General features: G+C 41.6%; 6 protein-coding genes across 35 annotated transcripts in view; all 6 read right to left on the reverse strand.

Annotated features, from left to right (window-relative positions):
* Positions 1-21,689, reverse strand: part of LOC132981948 (protocadherin gamma-A11-like) — a 292,678-nt gene that overhangs the window by 30,112 nt on the left and 240,877 nt on the right. The window lies entirely within an intron of this gene.
* LOC132981954 (protocadherin gamma-C5-like) lies at positions 22-3,304 on the reverse strand. The gene has a single exon (XM_061048135.1). It carries the CDS (start codon positions 2,583-2,585, stop codon positions 72-74), a length of 2,514 nt encoding a protein of 837 aa, XP_060904118.1. The 5' UTR covers positions 2,586-3,304; the 3' UTR covers positions 22-71.
* LOC132981950 (protocadherin gamma-C5-like) lies at positions 4,367-7,133 on the reverse strand. The gene has a single exon (XM_061048131.1). It carries the CDS (start codon positions 6,992-6,994, stop codon positions 4,382-4,384), a length of 2,613 nt encoding a protein of 870 aa, XP_060904114.1. The 5' UTR covers positions 6,995-7,133; the 3' UTR covers positions 4,367-4,381.
* LOC132981959 (protocadherin gamma-C5-like) lies at positions 7,718-10,385 on the reverse strand. The gene has a single exon (XM_061048141.1). It carries the CDS (start codon positions 10,202-10,204, stop codon positions 7,739-7,741), a length of 2,466 nt encoding a protein of 821 aa, XP_060904124.1. The 5' UTR covers positions 10,205-10,385; the 3' UTR covers positions 7,718-7,738.
* On the reverse strand, positions 11,272-13,946 carry LOC132981956 (protocadherin gamma-C5-like). The gene has a single exon (XM_061048138.1). It carries the CDS (start codon positions 13,768-13,770, stop codon positions 11,287-11,289), a length of 2,484 nt encoding a protein of 827 aa, XP_060904121.1. The 5' UTR covers positions 13,771-13,946; the 3' UTR covers positions 11,272-11,286.
* Positions 14,436-19,680, reverse strand: LOC132981958 (protocadherin gamma-C5-like). Its single transcript, XM_061048140.1, has one exon. The coding sequence runs from the start codon at positions 16,988-16,990 to the stop codon at positions 14,513-14,515; it is 2,478 nt and encodes an 825-aa protein (XP_060904123.1). The 5' UTR covers positions 16,991-19,680; the 3' UTR covers positions 14,436-14,512.

Consider the following 21,689-nt stretch of genomic DNA (forward strand, 5'->3'; position numbering starts at 1 on the left):
AGAGAGAGAGAAAGAAAGAAAGAAAATAGAATGTTTTTTTTCACTGTTGATTGATTTTGATACAACTATGATTAGATCCTGTTCGAAATAAAAGGCAAAATACTAAAACACATGATTATTTCTGTGCTCACCTGCTGGCTCTCAAAGGTCCAGGTGCTGTCAGGTAAAGACGCATCCAGGACACTGATGACCTCCTTAAAGTCAGTGGTGCTGCTGGGTTTAATCAGAGTGAAATCACTGTACTCTGACATGGGAGACATACAGGACCTGAAGGACTGACTCTGAGACAACATGTCTCCTCCCAGGACCTCCACGTACTTTATAGGTCCATCAGTGTTGAGCTGAATCTGCAGGTTTCTGTTGGGGTTCTTGTAATCGTCACAGTCACTCTGTCTCGTGCAACAACTCGCGCTGCTTCTGCTGTTCCTGATACATTTCACCGCTAAGATGAGAAAAGTCACCAGAGACAGCACGGAAATCGAGGCAAGAGAGAGGATCAAATAAAGGGTGATTCTGCCAGTTTTCTTGCTGGGCTCGAACGCTTTCTGTCGGAGGTCTAAGATGGGCTCATGGAGACCGTCCTCAAGAAGGATGGACACCGTGACGGTGGCGGATTGGACCGGTTCCCCGTCGTCCTTGATCTCTATAAGCAGCCTCTGAGAGGAGTCGTCCTGCTCGGACACAGCGCGTTTAGTCCTCACCTCCCCTGTGTACAGATTGACAGTGAACAGAGAGGCGTCTGTGGCCTCCGACACTTTGTAGGAGATCCACGCGTTGTGGCCCGAGTCTGCGTCCACGGCCGTCACCTTAGTAACCAGGTGACCCGCTTTAGCCGAGCGGGGCATCCTCTGATGAGAGAGGGAGCCCATGGCAGCGGAGGAGGGGTAAATAACAGCGGGGGCATTGTCGTTCTGGTCCAGGATAAAAACATGGACAGTGGCGTTGCTGCTGAGAGAAGGAGAGCCCTGGTCCTTTGCCTGAACCTGAATCTGAAACACCTTCAGTTTCTCATAGTCAAACGAGTGCATGCTGTAGATGCTGCCGTTATCTGAGTTAATGTAAACATAAGAGGACACAGAAACGTCCTGCACTTTAGAGTCCAGTATAGAATAAGAGATTTTGGCGTTTTCACCAGAATCCAGGTCAGATGCTGATACTGAGTACAGGATAGAGCCTGGTACTCCATTCTCTTTTAAATACACATTATAGGAGGGCTGAGTGAATACAGGAGGGTTGTCATTCACATCAGTGATGATGACAGGTATAGTTTTCTTATTGGACAGAGGAGGAGAGCCTGCATCAGTGGCTGTTATCTCAATATTATACTCTGCGAAATTCTCTCTGTCTAATGGACCACTGGTAAGCAGCTCGTAATTATTAGAAAATGATGGTTTAAGAGTAAAGGGGGAGCCTTTAGGAAGCTGTAACGTCACTTTACCGTTATCACCAGAGTCAAGATCTCGAGCACTGATCAAAGCCACTACTGTCCCACTTCGAGAGTCCTCGGGCACAGAAGAGGGCTTTGAGGTCAGAATAATTTCTGGGGCGTTATCATTTACGTCTAAGACATCCACCTGCACACTGCAGTGGCCCTCCATTTTTGGGAAGCCTTTATCTTTTGCACTTATATCTATTCGATATGAACTTTGACTTTCATGGTCCAGTTGGTTTTTCAGAAATATTTCTCCCGTAAAAGGATCTATGTGAAATAATGATATCACTGATGACGGTGTGTGAATGCCAAGCGAGTATTCAATTTCTCCATTTGGACCTTCATCTATGTCATTGGCTTTTGTTGTAAGTACAAAGGAGCCGTTTGCACTGTTCTCTTGAAGAGAAACTTTATACAATGTGTTTTCAAATAATGGCACATTATCATTATTATCAAGAACATTTACGATTATTTTTGAAGTCCCTGACTTAACTGGATTGCCTCCATCCATAGCAGTAAGAAATAAATTGTGAGTAGCTTTTTTCTCGCGATCCAAGGACTTATTTAAAACCAATTCCGGTATTTTTCTTCCATTTTCAATTTCTTTAACTTTTAAAGTGAAGCATTCATCTTTGCTTAGTGTGTAGGTCTTTAAACCGTTGCTCCCAACATCGGGATCCTGTGCACTCTCTAAGGGAAAACGCACACCTAAAACGGTGGACTCAGCTATTTCTATTATATGTTCACTTTTGAGAAAACTCGGAGAATTGTCATTCACGTCCCTTACTTCCACTTCAATTCGATGTAACTGAAGTGGGCTTTCTATTACAACCTGCAGAGGTAGAACACAGCTGGCGCTTTGTCCACATAATGCCTCTCTGTCTATTCTGTCATTCACCACCAGCTCGCCCTTCCCCGCATCCACACTGAAATACTGCTTACCAGCCTCAGAGGCGACACGCAGCTTACGCTCAAAAATGTCAGACAGTCCCAAACCCAGATCTTTGGCTAAATTTCCAACCAAAGAGCCCCTTTCCAGCTCCTCCGGGATGCTGTAACGAGTCTGTCCGTCTATTGTACTCCACAAGAGAAAGAAAAGATGCCACCAGAGCGCCTGCCATCGCCAGTCTCGGTATCCAATTCTCTTTGTCATCCCCGGTCCGTTACAATATGATCTTATTCACCATCAAAATACTGTTCATAGTAACAATACTCAGTGTAAATATCCAACAAAGGTAAATTGGTCGTATTCCAAAAACTCCGATTTCTTGACATCATGAGATGCAAGTGAAATGTATTTTATTCCATCCGAGTGTTCAAAAGCATCATCCTCTCATCTCGGGCTCGAAGCAACGTACTGGCTACAGTGGGAAGGATGGGTGGGGGAGGGAGTAGATCTCTTTGTACAACTCCGAATGCTATTGGTGCACAGTATCTAACCTTCATCCAATAAGCTCGAAACATCAAAGTCTCCTACTTCTGCAGTCCCAGCAGAGCAAATTCAAAATGCTATAAAACTGCACAATGGGGTCGCTTATTTCAGAAGCAAATTACATACAATTGGAGGCGTTTAACACAAAATGAAGAAATTCCTTAAACAAATACTGCAAATGCAAATCATATAGCTATTTCTGTAGTTAAATTTGTCTTCATTTTTCAGGAATTTTGATAACAAAATCCACAATCAAAGAAGAACTTAACTAATTGAAACACCCGATTTTTAGCACAGTTTAGATTTTGGTGAAATAGGTGAGAGTATACAATAGTTTATTGCTAACATTTTATCAAATGTTTATCGTGTTTACTCATTTTTCTGGTTGTTGAAATCAGACAATCACCTTTTCACAAAACACATGCTCTGATAAGACACCTTCAGCTACTAATGTCAGGAGGCAACTCCGAAAACATGAAATGTCCCTAGCAGCATGACAAATTTGTGATGCTGATATAACTTTCCTACAATGATTAGAAACCGCTAAACATCGATTTAATTATTGTCAGTATGATCTTGATTTATTCCTCACTCGTTCCCTTGTATGTATTGACATTTTGCTGTGTCAAAATGAATATTAGCTAGATTTTTCCGAAGAACACAAGACGCTATGTCATTGTGCATCTATCAAGTTGGGTTACGTGTGTAGAATTAAAATGACTAAGAGAAAGAAAAAAGAAAAAGACGTTTCTTTAAAATATTTCGAACATATAGACCGGATTGTGCGCTTAATAAGTGTGTGCGCATCCTAAAGCCCAACAGGGTAGTGGCAATTAAAAAAAAGGTTTACTCTCTGCTCATCTGCTTGATCTCGAAGGTCAAGCCACAGGTTATCGTGTAAATTTAATTGAACAAAGATCAGCTTTTTCAATGGCTAAGACTTGTGATGCGTTAATGTCTGCTTTAACATCCATTAAATCAATCAATCAATCAATCAATCAATCAATCAATCAATCAATCAATCAATCAATCAATCAATCAATCAATCAATCAATATTTATATCGTGCCAATTCAAAACAAATGTTATGTCAAGACACTTCACAAAAAGAGCAGGTCTAGACCTTACTCTTTGTAAGTCATTATGTGTAATAAGTGTAAAGACAAAATACGAATTAAGTGAGTCATTAATGAACGATGCATTGCCATTGTTAGACGTTGAGTAAAGACGATCAAAAGGAACCTATCGCGAAATCTTTCTGCTTAATCGGACAGTGTTGCTGTCCATTACTGTGGTGCTGAAACGCACAGATAAAAAGCTTCAAGTAAAAAACAGTAAAAGCTCCCAAGATAGAAAAACTGTTTTCTTTGGGTTCTTCTTTTAGGAGTTTGTTTCAATAAGGTGGATATATTTGAAGTTGGAATAGTTGAACAAAGTTGTTATTGTGATTTGGATGTGTGCTAAAAAGGTGTTGCATTATCTGCAGTAACTGCAGCTGAAGAAAGAAAAGGGGGTATGTTATAGTTTGTTCGTCACTCTGCTCACCTGCTGGCTCTCAAAGGTCCAGGTGCTGTCGGGTAAAGACGCATCCAGGACACTGATGACCTCCTTAAAGTCAGTGGTGCTGCTGGGTTTAATCAGAGTGAAATCACTGTACTCTGACATAGGAGACATACAGGACCTGAAGGACTGACTCTGAGACAACATGTCTCCTCCCAGGACCTCCACGTACTTTATAGGTCCATCAGTGTTGAGCTGAATCTGCAGGTTTCTGTTGGGGTTCTTGTAATCGTCACAGTCACTCTGTCTCGTGCAGCAACTCGCGCTGTTTCTGCTGTTCCTGATACATTTCACCGTTAAGATGAGAAAAGTCACCAGAGACAGCACGGAAATCGAGGCCAGAGAGAGGATCAAATAAAGGGTGATTCTGCCAGTTTTCTTGCTGGGCTCGAACACTTTCTGTCGGAGGTCTAAGATGGGCTCATGGAGGCCGTCCTCCAGCAGGATGGACACCGTGACGGTGGCGGATTGGACCGGTTCCCCGTCGTCCTTGATCTCTATAAGCAGCCTCTGAGAGGAGTCGTCCTGCTCGGACACAGCGCGTTTAGTCCTCACCTCCCCTGTGTACAGATTGACAGTGAACAGAGAGGCGTCTGTGGCCTCCGACACTTTGTAGGAGATCCACGCGTTGTGGCCCGAGTCTGCGTCCACGGCCGTCACCTTAGTAACCAGGTGACCCGCTTTAGCCGAGCGGGGCATCCTCTGATGAGAGAGGGAGCCCATGGCAGCGGAGGAGGGGTAAATAACAGCGGGGGCATTGTCGTTCTGGTCCAGGATAAAAACATGGACAGTGGTGTTGCTGCTGAGAGAAGGAGAGCCCTGGTCCTTTGCCTGAACCTGAATCTGAAACACCTTCAGTTTCTCATAGTCAAACGAGTGCATGCTGTAGATGCTGCCGTTATCTGAGTTAATGTAAACATAAGAGGACACAGAAACGTCCTGCACTTTAGAGTCCAGTATAGAGTAAGAGATTTTGGCGTTTTCACCAAAATCCAGGTCAGATGCTGATACTGAGTACAGGATAGAGCCTGGTACTCCATTCTCTTTTAAATACACATTATAGGAGGGCTGAGTGAATACAGGAGGGTTGTCATTCACATCAGTGATGCTGACAGGTATAGTTTTCTTACTGGACAGAGGAGGAGAGCCTGAGTCAGTGGCTGTTATCTCAATATTGTACTCTGAGAAACTCTCTCTCTCTAATGGACCACTGGTAAGCAGCTCGTAGTTATTAGAAAATGATGGTTTAAGAGAAAAAGGAGAACCTTTACGAAGCTGTAATTTCACTTTACCGTTATCACCGGAATCAAGATCTCGAGCACTGATTAAAGCCACCACTGTGCCACTTGGTGCATCCTCACGCACCGGACTGGGTTTAGATGTAAGTACTATTTCTGGAGCATTATCATTTATGTCCTCTACGTCCACCTGAACGCGACAATGTCCCTCCATTTCGGGAGTGCCGTTGTCTTTTGCAGTAATATCGATCAGGTAGGATTTTGTACTCTCATAATCTAAAGCTCCTCTTAAAACAATTTCTCCCGTCTTTTCGTTTATTTCAAATGTTGATGACACTAAGTCTGGAGTGCGAGACCCAAAGGAATATTTTACTTCACCATTAAGACCCTCATCAGCATCCGTAGCTGTAAGTTTGATCACAAAGGTTCCTTTGGTACTGTTTTCCTTCAAAGAAACCTTGTACTCATGTTCACTGAATATTGGGAAATTGTCATTATTATCAAGTACAGTGATTATAATCTTGCAGGTCCCCGATTTGACCGGGTTTCCTCCATCTAACGCTGTCAACATTAATTGGTGCTGTGCATTCTTTTCACGGTCTAATGGCTTCTCTAAAACTAATTCTGGGACAGCTCTACCATTTTTCGTGTCTTTGAGTTTGAGAGAAAAATAATCGTTTCTGCTTAAAGAGTAGGTTTTCAAGGAATTGCTTCCAACATCAGGATCCTGCGCGCTCTCCAATGGGAAACGGGTACCCACGGCTGCGGATTCTGCTAATTTTAAAGATAATTCACTTGAAAGGAAACTAGGAGAATTGTCATTTATGTCTCGTATTTCCACTTCAATTCGATGAGACTGTAAAGGGTCTTCAATAACAACCTGCAGAGGTAGAACACAGCTGGCGCTTTGTCCACACAAAGCCTCTCTGTCTAGTCGGTCATTTACTATCAGCTCGCCCTTCCCCGAATCCACGCTGAAATACTGCTTACCGGCCTCAGAGGCGACACGCAGCCTTCGCTCAAAAATCTCTGATAGTCCCAGACCCAAATCTTTGGCAATATTTCCTACCACAGAGCCCTGTTTCAGCTCCTCCGGGATGCTGTAACGAGTCTGTCCGTCTATTGTACTCCACAAGAGAAAGAAATGATGCCAAAATAGCGCCTGCCATCTCCAGTCTCGGTATCCTATTGTCTTTGTCATCCTTGGTCCGCTTTTAAATATGTATTCCAATCGAGATCTTGTAAATAATAATTGTATAATCCCGAATATCAGGAAATGTATCCAAATAAAGCCTTTCACAGTGTAAGAGCATGGTTGTAAGCTGTAATTCATATATCTACATCTTTAAAAAACGAGCTCAGTGCTGTCTCTCTCCTCGAGCTCTTCCATTCTAAGTGTTACAGCGCTAAGGCTGCATGGGGGCAGGGACTAGATTGCTTTGTACAATTCTGATTCCTATTGGTGCACAGCATCTATATCCACCATCCAATGAGAGGGGAACCGATCGACACTCTTAAAGTGGCAGCATCTATTCTTCGTGGGAGCCTTCATGCAGGGTGATCGTTACAAAATCTAAAGAGTATCAATCACTGTGATAAAAAACGGGTCAATCGCAAACATATTATAAACATGGCAGCCTCTATTCATTCAGAGCCTCATGTTAATCGAGTATTTAATTATATAGAAAATAAAAAAAGAAACAATAAGCATAAAACATGAAAGTGATCTATAGTGATGATAATAAAGAGTAAATAAATCAGGACCGTCAGGACGTCACATGATCAGAGCTGAATCTCACGGTCGCTGTCCGCTATTGTGGTGCTGAATTGTTCACATGGTTCACATTTAAAAGCAAGCAATGAAAATTGTGTCGCAAAAACTATGTTTTTAAATATACAAACAGAAAATAGTCAATTAGAGAAGGACGATAGATAGATAGATAGATAGATCGATAGATTGATAGATTGATAGATAGATATAACTGTTTATTGAGTTCCGTAAAACCATGATTAGATCCTTAACGAAATAACAAGTGATAATGCAGATTTCTTCCCAATTAGGCAGATCGACTATTATTTATATGCTCACCTGCTGGCTCTCAAAGGTCCAGGTGCTGTCGGGTAAAGACGCATCCAGGACACTGATGACCTCCTTAAAGTCAGTGGTGCTGCTGGGTTTAATCAGAGTGAAATCACTGTACTCTGACATAGGAGACATACAGGACCTGAAGGACTGACTCTGAGACAACATGTCTCCTCCCAGGACCTCCACGTACTTTATAGGTCCATCAGTGTTGAGCTGAATCTGCAGGTTTCTGTTGGGGTTCTTGTAATCGTCACAGTCACTCTGTCTCGTGCAGCAACTCGCGCTGTTTCTGCTGTTCCTGATACATTTCACCGCTAAGATGAGAAAAGTCACCAGAGACAGCACGGAAATCGAGGCCAGAGAGAGGATCAAATAAAGGGTGATTCTGCCAGTTTTCTTGCTGGGCTCGACCGCTTTCTGTCGGAGGTCTAAGATGGGCTCATGGAGACCGTCCTCCAGGAGGATGGACACCGTGATGGTGGCGGATTGGACCGGTTCCCCGTCGTCCTTGATCTCTATAAGCAGCCTCTGAGAGGAGTCGTCCTGCTCGGACACAGCGCGTTTAGTCCTCACCTCCCCTGTGTACAGATTGACAGTGAACAGAGAGACGTCTGTGGCCTCCGACACTTTGTAGGAGATCCACGCGTTGTGGCCCGAGTCTGCGTCCACGGCCGTCACCTTAGTAACCAGGTGACCCGCTTTAGCCGAGCGGGGCATCCTCTGATGAGAGAGGGAGCCCATGGCAGCGGAGGAGGGGTAAATAACAGCGGGGGCATTGTCGTTCTGGTCCAGGATAAAAACATGGACAGTGGCGTTGCTGCTGAGAGACGGAGAGCCCTGGTCCTTTGCCTGAACCTGAATCTGAAACACCTTCAGTTTCTCATAGTCAAACGAGTGCATGCTGTAGATGCTGCCGTTATCTGAGTTAATGTAAACATAAGAGGACACAGAAACGTCCTGCACTTTAGAGTCCAGTATAGAGTAAGAGATTTTGGCGTTTTCACCAAAATCCAGGTCAGATGCTGATACTGAGTACAGGATAGAGCCTGGTACTCCATTCTCTTTTATATACACATTATAAGAGGGCTGAGTGAATACAGGAGGGTTGTCATTCACATCAGTGATGCTGACAGGTATAGTTTTCTTACTGGACAGAGGAGGAGAACCTGAGTCAGTGGCTATTATCTCAATATTATACTCTGAGAAACTCTCTCTCTCTAATGGACCACTGGTAAGCAGCTCGTAGTTATTAGAAAATGATGGTTTAAGAGAAAAAGGAGAACCTTTACGAAGCTGTAATCTCACTTTACCGTTATCACCGGAGTCAAGATCTCGAGCACTGATCAAAGCCACTACTGTGCCACTTGGTGCGTCCTCGCGCACAGGACTGGGTTTAGACATTAGTACTATTTCTGGAGCATTATCATTTATGTCCTCTACGTCCACCTGAACGCGACAATGTCCCTCCATTTCGGGAGTGCCGTTGTCTTTTGCAGTAATATCGATCAGGTAGGATTTTGTACTCTCATAATCTAATGCTCCTCTCAAAACAATTTCTCCCGTCTTTTCGTTTATTTCAAATGTTGATGACACTAAGTCTGGAGTGCGAGACCCAAAGGAATATTTGACTTCACCATTAAGACCCTCATCAGCATCCGTAGCTGTAAGTTTGATCACAAAGGTTTCTTTGGTACTGTTTTCCTTCAAAGAAACCTTGTATTCATGTTCACTGAATATTGGGAAATTGTCGTTAATATCAAGTACAGTGATTATAATCTTGCAGGTCCCCGATTTGACCGGGTTACCTCCATCTAACGCTGTCAACATTAATTGGTGCTGTGCATTCTTTTCACGGTCTAATGGCTTCTCTAAAACTAGTTCTGGGACAGCTCTACCATTTTTCGTGTCTTTGAGTTTGAGAGAAAAATAATCGTTTCTGCTTAAAGAGTAGGTTTTCAAGGAATTGCTTCCAACATCAGGATCCTGCGCGCTCTCCAATGGGAAACGGGTACCCACGGCTGCTGATTCTGCTAATTTTAAAGATAATTCACTTGAAAGGAAACTAGGAGAATTGTCATTTATGTCTCGTATTTCCACTTCAATTCGATGAGACTGTAAAGGATTTTCAATCAAAACCTGCAGAGGTAGAACACAGCTGGCGCTTTGTCCACACAAAGCCTCTCTGTCTAGTCGGTCATTTACTATCAGCTCGCCCTTCCCCGAATCCACGCTGAAATACTGCTTACCGGCCTCAGAGGCGACACGCAGCCTTCGCTCAAAAATCTCTGATAGTCCCAGACCCAGATCTTTGGCAATATTTCCTACCACAGAGCCCTGTTTCAGCTCCTCCGGGATGCTGTAACGAGTCTGTCCGTCTATTGTAGTCCACAAGAGAAAGAAATGATGCCAAAATAGCGCCTGCCATCTCCAGTCTCGGTATCCTATTGTCTTTGTCATCCTTGGTCCGCTTTTAAATATGTATTCCAATCGAGATCTTGTAAATAATAATTGTATAATCCCGAATATCAGGAAATGTATCCAAGTAAAGCCTTACACAGTGTAAGAGCATGGTTGTAAGCTGTAATTCGTATATCTACATCTTAAAAAAACGAGCTCAGTGCTGTCTCTCTCCTCGAGCTCTTCCATTCTAAGTGTTAAAGCGCTAAGGCTGCATGGGGGAAGGGACTAGATTGCTTTGTACAATTCTGATTCCTATTGGTGCACAGCATCTATATCCACCATCCAATGAGAGGGGAGCCGATCGACACTCTTAAAGTGGCAGCATCTATTCTGCGTGGGAGCCTTCATGCAGGGTGATGTTACAAAGTCTAATGAATATCAATCGCTGTGATAAAAAACGGGTTCATGGCAAAAAATAAAATAAACATCACAGCCTGTATACAGCCAGAGTATCATGTTAAGTTTTGTTTTAAAAATTTGCTGGATCAAAAACTAACAATAAGTGTACAACATAAAAGTGATCTATAATGATGATAATAAAGAGTAAATAAATCAGGACCGTCCAGACGTCACATGACCAGGGCTGAATCTCACGGTCGCTGTCCGCTATGGTGGTGCTGAATTGTTCACATGGTTCACATTTAAAAGCAGGCAATGAAAATTGTGTAGCAAAAACTGTTTTTAAATATACAAACATAAAATAGATAGATAGATAGATAGATAGATTTAACTGTTTATTGAGTATTGAGTATCATAAACAAATGTGATTAAATCCTGAATTAAATAATGAGTGACTATGCATATTTCTTCTCAATCATGCAGATCAATGATTATTTCTCTGCTCTGCTAAAACACACAATGGAAATTGTGTCGCAGAAGAACTATGTATTAAAATAGAAAAAAAAGAAAATAGTTCAAGAGAGACATATATATATATGTAGAGAGAGAGAGAGAAAGAGAGAGAGAGAGAGAAAGAAAGAAACTAGAATGTTTTTTTCCACTGTTGATTGATTTTGATAAAACTATGATTAGATCCTGTACGAAATAAAAGTTTAAATACTAAGATAAATGATTATTTCTCAGCTCACCTGCTGGCTCTCAAAGGTCCAGGTGCTGTCGGGTAAAGACGCATCCAGGACACTGATGACCTCCTTAAAGTCAGTGGTGCTGCTGGGTTTAATCAGAGTGAAATCACTGTACTCTGACATGGGAGACATACAGGACCTGAAGGACTGACTCTGAGACAACATGTCTCCTCCCAGGACCTCCACGTACTTTATAGGTCCATCAGTGTTGAGCTGAATCTGCAGGTTTCTGTTGGGGTTCTTGTAATCGTCACAGTCACTCTGTCTCGTGCAGCAACTCGCGCTGCTTCTGCTGTTCCTGATGCATTTCACCGTTAAGATGAGAAAAGTCACCAGAGACAACACGGAAATCGAGGCCAGAGAAAGGATCAAATAAAGGGTGATTCTGCCAGTTTTCTTGCTGGGCTCGACCGCTTTCTGTCGGAGGTCTAAGATGGGCTCATGGAGACCGTCCTCAAGAAGGATGGACACCGTGACGGTGGCGGATTGGACCGGTTCCCCGTCGTCCTTGATCTCTATAAGCAGCCTCTGAGAGGAGTCGTCCTGCTCGGACACAGCGCGTTTAGTCCTCACCTCCCCTGTGTACAGATTGACAGTGAACAGAGAGGCGTCTGTGGCCTCCGACACTTTGTAGGAGATCCACGCGTTGTGGCCCGAGTCTGCGTCCACGGCTGTCACCTTAGTAACCAGGTGACCCGCTTTAGCCGAGCGAGGCATCCTCTGATGAGAGAGGGAGCCCATGGCAGCGGAGGAGGGGTAAATAACAGCGGGGGCATTGTCGTTCTGGTCCAGGATAAAAACATGGACAGTGGCGTTGCTGCTGAGAGAAGGAGAGCCCTGGTCCTTTGCCTGAACCTGAATCTGAAACACCTTCAGTTTCTCATAGTCAAACGAGTGCATGCTGTAGATGCTGCCGTTATCTGAGTTAATGTAAACATAAGAGGACACAGAAACGTCCTGCACTTTAGAGTCCAGTATAGAATAAGAGATTTTGGCGTTTTCACCAAAATCCAGGTCAGATGCTGATACTGAGTACAGGATAGAGCCTGGTACTCCATTCTCTTTTAAATACACATTATAGGAGGGCTGAGTGAATACAGGAGGGTTGTCATTCACATCAGTGATGCTGACAGGTATAGTTTTCTTATTGGACAGAGGAGGAGAGCCTGAATCAGTGGCTGTTATCTCAATATTATAATGAGAGACATTTTCTCGATCTAAAACGCCGCTGGTAATCAGAGCATAATTTTGAGAAAAAGACGGTTTTAAGACAAATGGACATTTCTTTGGGAGCTGTAATGTTACCTTACCGTTAACACCTGAATCGAGGTCTCGGGTACTGATCAAAGCTACTACGGTCCCATTAGGAGAGTCTTCGCGCACTGGTTTTGGATGAGACGTGAGTATGATTTCTGGGGCATTATCGTTGACATCTAAAACTTCCACTTGCACAGTGCAGTGTCCCTCCATTCTTGGACTGCCTTTGTCTTTAGCACTGACGTCTAGTTCATAATTTGCGGTCTCTTCAAAATCGAGTATACCATTTAGAAATATTGTGCCTGTTGTTTGATCAATAGTGAAAACAGAGAGAACAGACTCTGATGTGTGAGCTCCAAAAGAGTATTCTATCTCTCCGTTTTGGCCATCGTCCATGTCTGTCGCTTTTGTTTGCACTATCAGGACTCTTTCTGCAGCGTTTTCACTAATGGAAACTTTATATAACGGTTTCTCAAAAGCTGGGACGTTGTCGTTGTTGTCAAGGACTGTTATAGATAACTGAGCGGTCCCTGATCTTACTGGGTTGCCTCCATCGAGAGCTGTCAACAAAAGCTTATGAACAGCCTTTTTCTCTCGATCTAAAGTTTTTACTAAAATCAATTCAGGGACTTTTCTCCCACCGGCAACCTCTTTAAGTCTAATATTAAAACATTCATCTCTACTCAGAGTGTAAGTCTTTACTGAATTACTGCCAGAATCTGGGTCTATAGCACTCTCTAAGGGAAAACGAACCCCTAAAGCCGTGGATTCTGCAACCTCCAACGCGATATCATTCGATGGAAATCTAGGCGCATTGTCATTTATGTCTTGAATTTCTACTTCAACGCGAAACAGTTGTAAAGGATCTTCAATTACAACCTGCAGAGGTAGAACACAGCTGGCGCTTTGTCCACATAATGCCTCTCTGTCTATTCTGTCATTTACTATCAGCTCGCCCTTCCCCGCATCCACACTGAAATACTGCTTACCAGCCTCAGAGGCGACACGCAGCTTACGCTCAAAAATGTCTGACAGTCCCAAATCCAGATCTTTGGCTAGATTTCCTACCACAGAGCCCTGTTTCAGTTCCTCCTGGATGCTGTAACGAGTCTGTCCGTCTATTGTACTCCACAAGAGAAAGAAATGATGCCAAAATAGCGCCTGCCATCGCCAGTCTCGGTATCCCTTTCTCTTTGTCATCCTTGGTCCGCTATAACGCATTTATTCCAACCGACATCTTGTATAGAACAGTACACAAATCCATCGCTGCAGATGTTATTCCAAAAGAATATGTTCCATATTTACTGCTCATGGCTGTAGCTTGAATTATACAATTTGCCACATTGTAAAATAGAAGCTCATTGTTGTCTCCTTCCCTACCTCCCTGTATTCTACGTGCTAAAGAACTGAGGCTGCATGGGGGCAGGGACAAGATTGCTTTGTACAATTCTGAATCCTATTGGTGTACAGCATCAACGTCTATCGTCCAATGAGAGGAGAACTGATCGACACTCTTAAAGTCGCAGTATGTATTCATGATGCACAACTTCACTTTAACCACAGTCAACTACTTTAAAACTATTAAGACGTTAAGGATATAAGGGTAATACTATCAAAATAAAAAATACAATAAGATATGCTTTTTAAACAGAGAGAAAAATAGGCATTAAAGCTTCCTGTATTCACCAGAGTGTCGCTGTCCACCATATGTGGTTCTGAACTGGTTTGAAATGACGGTTTAAATGTTAATGAGTGACACTATAGTATCACAGACATTAGCACAATCATTTTGACTGTTTAGAAGACAGATATATATATATATATATATATATATATATATATATATATAGATAGATAGATAGATAGATAGATAGAGTAGTTTGATTTGATTTGATTGGTTATGATAAAACTATGATTAGATCCTGTACGAAATAAAAGGTAAAATACTAAGATCAATGATTATTTATTTGCTCACCTGCTGGCTCTCAAAGGTCCAGGTGCTGTCAGGTAAAGACGCATCCAGGACACTGATGACCTCCTTAAAGTCAGTGGTGCTGCTGGGTTTAATCAGAGTGAAATCACTGTACTCTGACATAGGAGACATACAGGACCTGAAGGACTGACTCTGAGACAACATGTCTCCTCCCAGGACCTCCACGTACTTTATAGGTCCATCAGTGTTGAGCTGAATCTGCAGGTTTCTGTTGGGGTTCTTGTAATCGTCACAGTCACTCTGTCTCGTGCAGCAACTCGCGCTGCTTCTGCTGTTCCTGATGCATTTCACCGCTAAGATGAGAAAAGTCACCAGAGACAGCACGGAAATCGAGGCCAGAGAGAGGATCAAATAAAGGGTGATTCTTCCAGTTTTCTTGCTGGGCTCGACCGCTTTCTGTCGGAGGTCTAAGATGGGCTCATGGAGGCCGTCCTCCAGCAGGATGGACACCGTGACGGTGGCGGATTGGACCGGTTCCCCGTCGTCCTTGATCTCTATAAGCAGCCTCTGAGAGGAGTCGTCTTGCTCGGACACAGCGCGTTTAGTCCTCACCTCCCCTGTGTACAGATTGACAGTGAACAGAGAGGCGTCTGTGGCCTCCGACACTTTGTAGGAGATCCACGCGTTGTGGCCCGAGTCTGCGTCCACGGCCGTCACCTTAGTAACCAGGTGACCCGCTTTAGCCGAGCGGGGCATCCTCTGATGAGAGAGGGAGCCCATGGCAGCGGAGGAGGGGTAAATAACAGCGGGGGCATTGTCGTTCTGGTCCAGGATAAAAACATGGACAGTGGTGTTGCTGCTGAGAGACGGAGAGCCCTGGTCCTTTGCCTGAACCTGAATCTGAAACACCTTCAGTTTCTCATAGTCAAACGAGTGCATGCTGTAGATGCTGCCGTTATCTGAGTTAATGTAAACATAAGAGGACACAGAAACGTCCTGCACTTTAGAGTCCAGTATAGAGTAGGATATCTTCGAGTTGTCACCAGAATCAGAATCTGTTGCTGACACCGAGCACAAAATCCTTCCCGGAGAATAGTTTTCTTTTACATAAACAACATAAGAAGGTTGGGAGAAAACTGGTGGGTTGTCATTTACATCCAACAATTCCACAAGTATTATCCTTTCACTTGATAATGGGGGGTTACCAGAATCAATAGCAATTATTTTGACACTATAATGGTCGTGTTTTTCACGGTCAAGGGGCCCTTTCGTCACTAACGAATAATGGTTGGAGACTGATGGATTTAACTGAAAGGGGGATTTTGAAGACAAGCTCAACTTAACTTTGCCATTGTCGCCTGAATCAGGGTCTTTTGCACTTATCAACGCAATAACAGTCCCGACTGCAGAGTCTTCTGGAACAGGTGTTGTTAGAGATGTCACAATAATTTCAGGAATATTGTCATTAATGTCAACTACTTTAATTTCGACGCCACAGTGCCCATCCATCTCAGGATTACCCTTGTCCTTAGCAGTTATGTCAAATCTATGTAACGATTTCGTTTCATGGTCTATGGATCCTTTGACAACAATAGCTCCAGATGGTAAAATGTCAAATAATGATAAAATCAGGTTCGTGGTTTGCTCTGCAAAAAAATACTCAATTTCTCCATTTAGTCCTTCGTCTGCATCTGTGGCTTTAACATGCAATATTTCGGTCCCAGGTGTTGCCTTTTCGCTGACATTGGCTTCATACAACTGTCTTTCAAACTGTGGAGCATTGTCATTATTGTCCAGTACTATAACTGTAATTTCAGATGTCCCTGAGCGCGCTGGCTCTCCACCATCTACAGCGGTGAGGATAAGATTATGCACAGGCAGCTTTTCTCGATCAAGTGGTTTTTCAAGGACCAGCTCGGGGATTTTTCGACCATCTTTGTGGTTTTTAACAGTCAATTTGAAATTGTCATTTTTGCTAATGAGGTAAGAACGCACAGAATTAGTACCGACATCTGGGTCCTGTGCACTTTCTAAAGGAAATCGTGCCCCTAGATTAACTAGTTCCGCAATTTTCACCACCTTCTCTTTCGTAGGAAAACTAGGAGAATTATCGTTTGTATCTTGTATTTCTATTTCGACTCTATGCAGCTGCAAAGGGCTATCTATAACTAGTTCTAAAGGCAACAAACATGAGGGTCTTTGTTCACACAATTGCTCCCTGTCTATTCTATCAATCACCACCAGTTCTCCCTTCCCCAAGTCCACACTAAAATACTGCTTACCAGCCTCTGAGGTAATCCGCAATTTGCGTCGATATAGTTCAGATACAACCAAACCCAAATCTTTGGCTAGATTTCCAACCACAGATCCCTGTTTCAGCTCCTCCGGGATGCTGTAACGCGTCTGTCCGTCTATTGTACTCCACATGAGAAAGAAAAGATGCCACCACAAGAACACCTGCCATGCAGCCAATTTGTTCCACATTATTCCTCGTTCCATAAATCCCATGTCTTTTTACTCCAATTCCAATTTCTTAACTGGTTAAGTATGCAAGGTCTATGATCCAATACTGATGTATCCATATACATAACAGTGACAGTCATGCTTTAAGTCTGCATATGCATCCCCGCCTCCTGTGCAGAATATTGTAAGGGTTCCGACGCCGAAGCTACTCGACGAGAGGGAGTAGATCTCTTTGTACAGCTCTGGCTTTCATTGGTTGACAACTTAAACCTATTTCCACCAATCGTGGCATCAGGAAACGGCTACAGTGCAGTGACGTAAAAGTATGATGCACAGAAAAATTAGTAAGACTATTGTGACTTTATAATATGTTAGTTATTAGACTCATAAAATAGACCATTGATAACCTAAAACTGTTGTATATAAATGTTTTAAATAGTTTAAATAAAAAAACAAATACAAATAAATGATTGACAAAAGCTTTGTCGAAATGATGAAGCTGTTTTTTATGATCTCATTGATCATATAATGATCAAATTATGATCTATCATATAATTATAATGCTTTGTGTCAATACATCTACCTTCCTGCCTATGAACCTGCATGCATGCACATGCCTTTGTGGCTTTCAAGGCTCTTCGTTGCCTTCCTGTGGTCAGAGAAAGGAAATGCAGCCTGCGTACGTCAGGACGTTTTCACAGCTCTCAACGAGCCTAAGAGAAACAATTTTGTCAGCAGACGACGTAAAATACCCGTATGGAGGTCTGTAGAGCAAATGAAAAGGGAGGGGGAGTGCAGACGGTGTAGGAAGGCGTTTGCTCCAATTTATTCTCTCTCTCTCTCTCTCTCTCTCTCTCAAATACAAACACTCATTATCAACCATCAGTTCGCCAATTCATTTCTATTTTTAATATATTTTTTAGAAGATAGAAGCAAATTAGCCGTTGTTACGTTACTACCGTGCTTCATGTTTGGTCAGCACTTACATTAATCATTAATAATTACACCATAACCATGCATGTTCCACCGCTAAAAAGAGGCATAGTATAAATATATATATATATATATATTTAAATATATATATATATATGTGTGTGTGTGTGTGTGTGTGTGTGTGTGTGTGTGTGTGTGTGTGTCATGTAATAGAGCTGTAACGTGTAAAATGACTGCTACAAATAATACATAAATAATTTTAAAAATACATACATTCATTAACGTCTTTTGTATTCATTTATATTTATAATACAATTGAACTTCAAAAATGAGTAATTATATGAAAGATCTGTTTGAAATAAAATTGGAAAACTGGACGACAGAGGGAGATGTAGAGAGGCAGAGTGTGAGAGAGAGCTAGAGGGAGGGGGACAGCACAGAGCTGCTTTCAGCACCACAAGGGTGGACAGCGCCACACAGGCGGCCAACCGCTGCTGCTGCATGCTGCTGCTGGGGAGGCACAGAGCCTCATAGACTCTCACTGAAAACAGAAGGCAACCAGAAAACAAACATCCACATTCTCTCTGTATCTCAATGGATACAGGATTTTTTACGTAAGATCTGCCAAAAGCACACCAAACTATGTTTTACTGCTACAGGTTATGAAACTAATACAGGTGAATGAATTAAGAAAAATACATATAGGATTGTGTTGCTTAATTACAAAGTTTATAATTGTATTTAATATACTATTATGGAAACTTTACACTAAAGTTATGTGTAGCAGTGAGGTAAATATTAGACGCTGACATTTTTGGGTTATATTGTAAAATAAGCACATCCACATAAAAGTGGTGAATATTTAGATGGTATTTCAGGGCTTGGCAAGAAATGTATTTTCAGGGCTGATATTCCTAGACAGGTTAAAAACACATCTACAAACAAGCAACCATACACTCAAACATTTTGTAGAACATTTACACTCCATGAAAAGGGACCATGCTAGCAAGAAGGTTCAAACATTTTGGGAGGAGAAAAGGTGACTACTGTGGCACTCACCATCTTCATACTGTGGCTTTTCATTTTTAAAAAATGACATAGCAGTCAAAGCATACTTTAAGTTTGCAACCTAACTTGTAACAGATCTAACACTACATTATTATAAAACATTTGAAAGTTTTCTTAAGGTTGCTTCATTAGAAATGTATATGTTAAATGCATTGCATTGTAGTGTATTGCAGTATATAACCCCTTTGTAGTATTTTCCTTCCTCATAAAAACAGTCGCGTTGATTCGATTATGCAGTTCAAACTTATTCATACTAATACAACAGTTATTAAATCCTGTTTTAGATGATTGTTGGGCCTTTTGGCCTTTATTTGTTAGGACAGGAAATGTGGGTGGAGAGAGTGGGTGATGACAGATGACATCAAGATCAGGAGTCAAACCAGCAACCAGTGTGATGAGGACTGTACATGGGGTGCCTACTCCATTAACTGGGCTAGACCAGAACCCCCAAGTCTTTGAATCCTAAAAGAGTCTCATGTTCAGTTTTTGTGATAACAATTTTTTTGGAGGTGTTGATTGAACTGAATGGACATTTTGGAGGCTGTTAATGTTCCTGGTGATTTGTATAGTGTTATATTAACAGATGTTTATTTTAAGCTGTTCATGCCCTTTTCATCAATGAGAGAACTTAAATAACAGATATACGTCTGATATGCAAGAATAGTGCAGACATTAAGCAGCTATGCTTGTGCCCCATTTTTTGTGTTGTACATTCTTTAAGTTATTTCATGCTTAAACATGAATTATAAAAACTGTTTGAGGTCTGTAGCAACAAAACACAAGTTGGCTAAAAATGTAACTTTGCTAAATATTGCTTAGTGCTGTGCTCATGATGGATTAATGTTGGGTCATTGTAAATAATATAACAAAGAGTAAGGTATTGTACCTGCTCTTTTGTAAAATGTAACACTTGTTATTAATTGGTGCTATACAAATAAAGATTGATTGATCGATTGCTTGATGGATTGACACAATACAAGATACTGTACTGGACAGTACAATAGCTGCAACTTCATTCGGCATGATTTACTTAAGCAGTTGGTATTCCTTGTTAAACCTTTCTTTAAACCTTACAAGCCTGTTAGTAGGATGAGCTGTCTTATTCTAATGTGTCCTTCAAATGTCTTTGATGTTCATAAGAAGAAAGTGTATGAAGAAGAGACAATACTTACATATAACAAATGTAATATTAGAGTCCAGATATACATTATCTCCTTTAATATCCAGAGACGCGTATCATAATTCTCTTATATGTCCACTATCTACAATGATTGTAAATAATATCTATGTAAAAATGAGCTTAATTTGGTGTAACAGCTCGGTCAGAGAAAACATATCACACCATATTATGAACATCAAGCCACTCACACTGTCACACATGATCTGTTGCCAACAAAATAAACGTCACTGACTCAATCGACAACAATAGTTGTCAGTGGTGATAGATTACATGCAAGGTTTGTGTACAGATTTATAGATACTTTAGAAAATGTAAACGGTGCAATTTGTTGTATGCTTGTTTGAATTCTGTTAATGTATGATGATCTAGAGTATTGGGTTCAGTTGTCAGTGCATAAGTTATCAGTGCTGTATGAGTGTGATGGAATTGTTGTGAATAGAACAAAATACATTAAAACTATTTCTTACCTTATTTGGCGAGACAGGATTCATCAGGAGTCAAGGGGAAAACAGGAACAGCAGCAGGCAACAAGATGAACATAAAAGAGAAAAAGAAGACAGAAAAGATGTCAGTTAGACTGATGTTCTGCATACACACTGTGGCTTCGGGAAGTACAGCAACCAAATACTTACCGCCAGGTTCAAGAGAAGAAGGGTTATGGGTTTGTGTGGACAATCAGCATTTGTGTGCAAATAAATGTACAAAGTTTGTAAATTTTGGATACAAAATGTGATTTTGATCTGTATCTGTTACAGCCTTCTGTTAATATAATAAAAAATATAAAAACGCCGTAATAGGCACACTATACCATAATGTAAAAAACAACAGAAAAAACAGTTTGGCTAATTGATCGTCACAAAGCAAACAAATACAAAAGAATGATTCATTACTTATTGTATGTATTTGAACAGGACAAGAGTTAGAGTATGAGCTGTATGGTCAAGCAATACTAAGCAAGGAAAACTCTTTTGAAAGTAAGAACCATGTGTGCCACTATAAGTCAACAAACCTGACATACCAAACATATGTTAGGGAAGACTGTGCTCTGTTAGTATGTCTGTGAGTGTATGATGGGGAGTGAGAGAAAGTGAGAGAGAGGATTTAGAATCAGGTACACTTTGTTTCCTTGTTAGTGAAAGGGGTGGTAACTATGACGAAACACAAAGACATTTTACTGTTGAAAGAAAAAAGCAGTATAACTCCATGGTTAAAGAATAATATTACTCAGTGAATCTATAGTAGGTCACTGATAGCTTTACCAAAAATATATCCATTGTTTGTGAATCATTTTCAACAGCATTCCTCTCGTCTTTATGATGTGTTAAATTAGATTATACAATTGAAACAACAACAATCAACTTGTCTTTCAAACATAATCATATACACGGTTTGCTATGGTACAACCATTTTACCCTGGTGTTAAATAGCACTAAAGTCAGTAAAACAACCAATGTATGAATCACATCACATAATGCTGTACTGCTGCACAAAGCCACTACCCTCCTATCAACAGCAGGGGGCCTCGAGGCGAAGCCCGGATACAAATCCATGCCTTATTAATGG

Source organism: Labrus mixtus, chromosome 10 (genome assembly GCF_963584025.1).
Source record: "Labrus mixtus chromosome 10, fLabMix1.1, whole genome shotgun sequence".
NCBI lineage: Eukaryota > Metazoa > Chordata > Actinopteri > Labriformes > Labridae > Labrus > Labrus mixtus.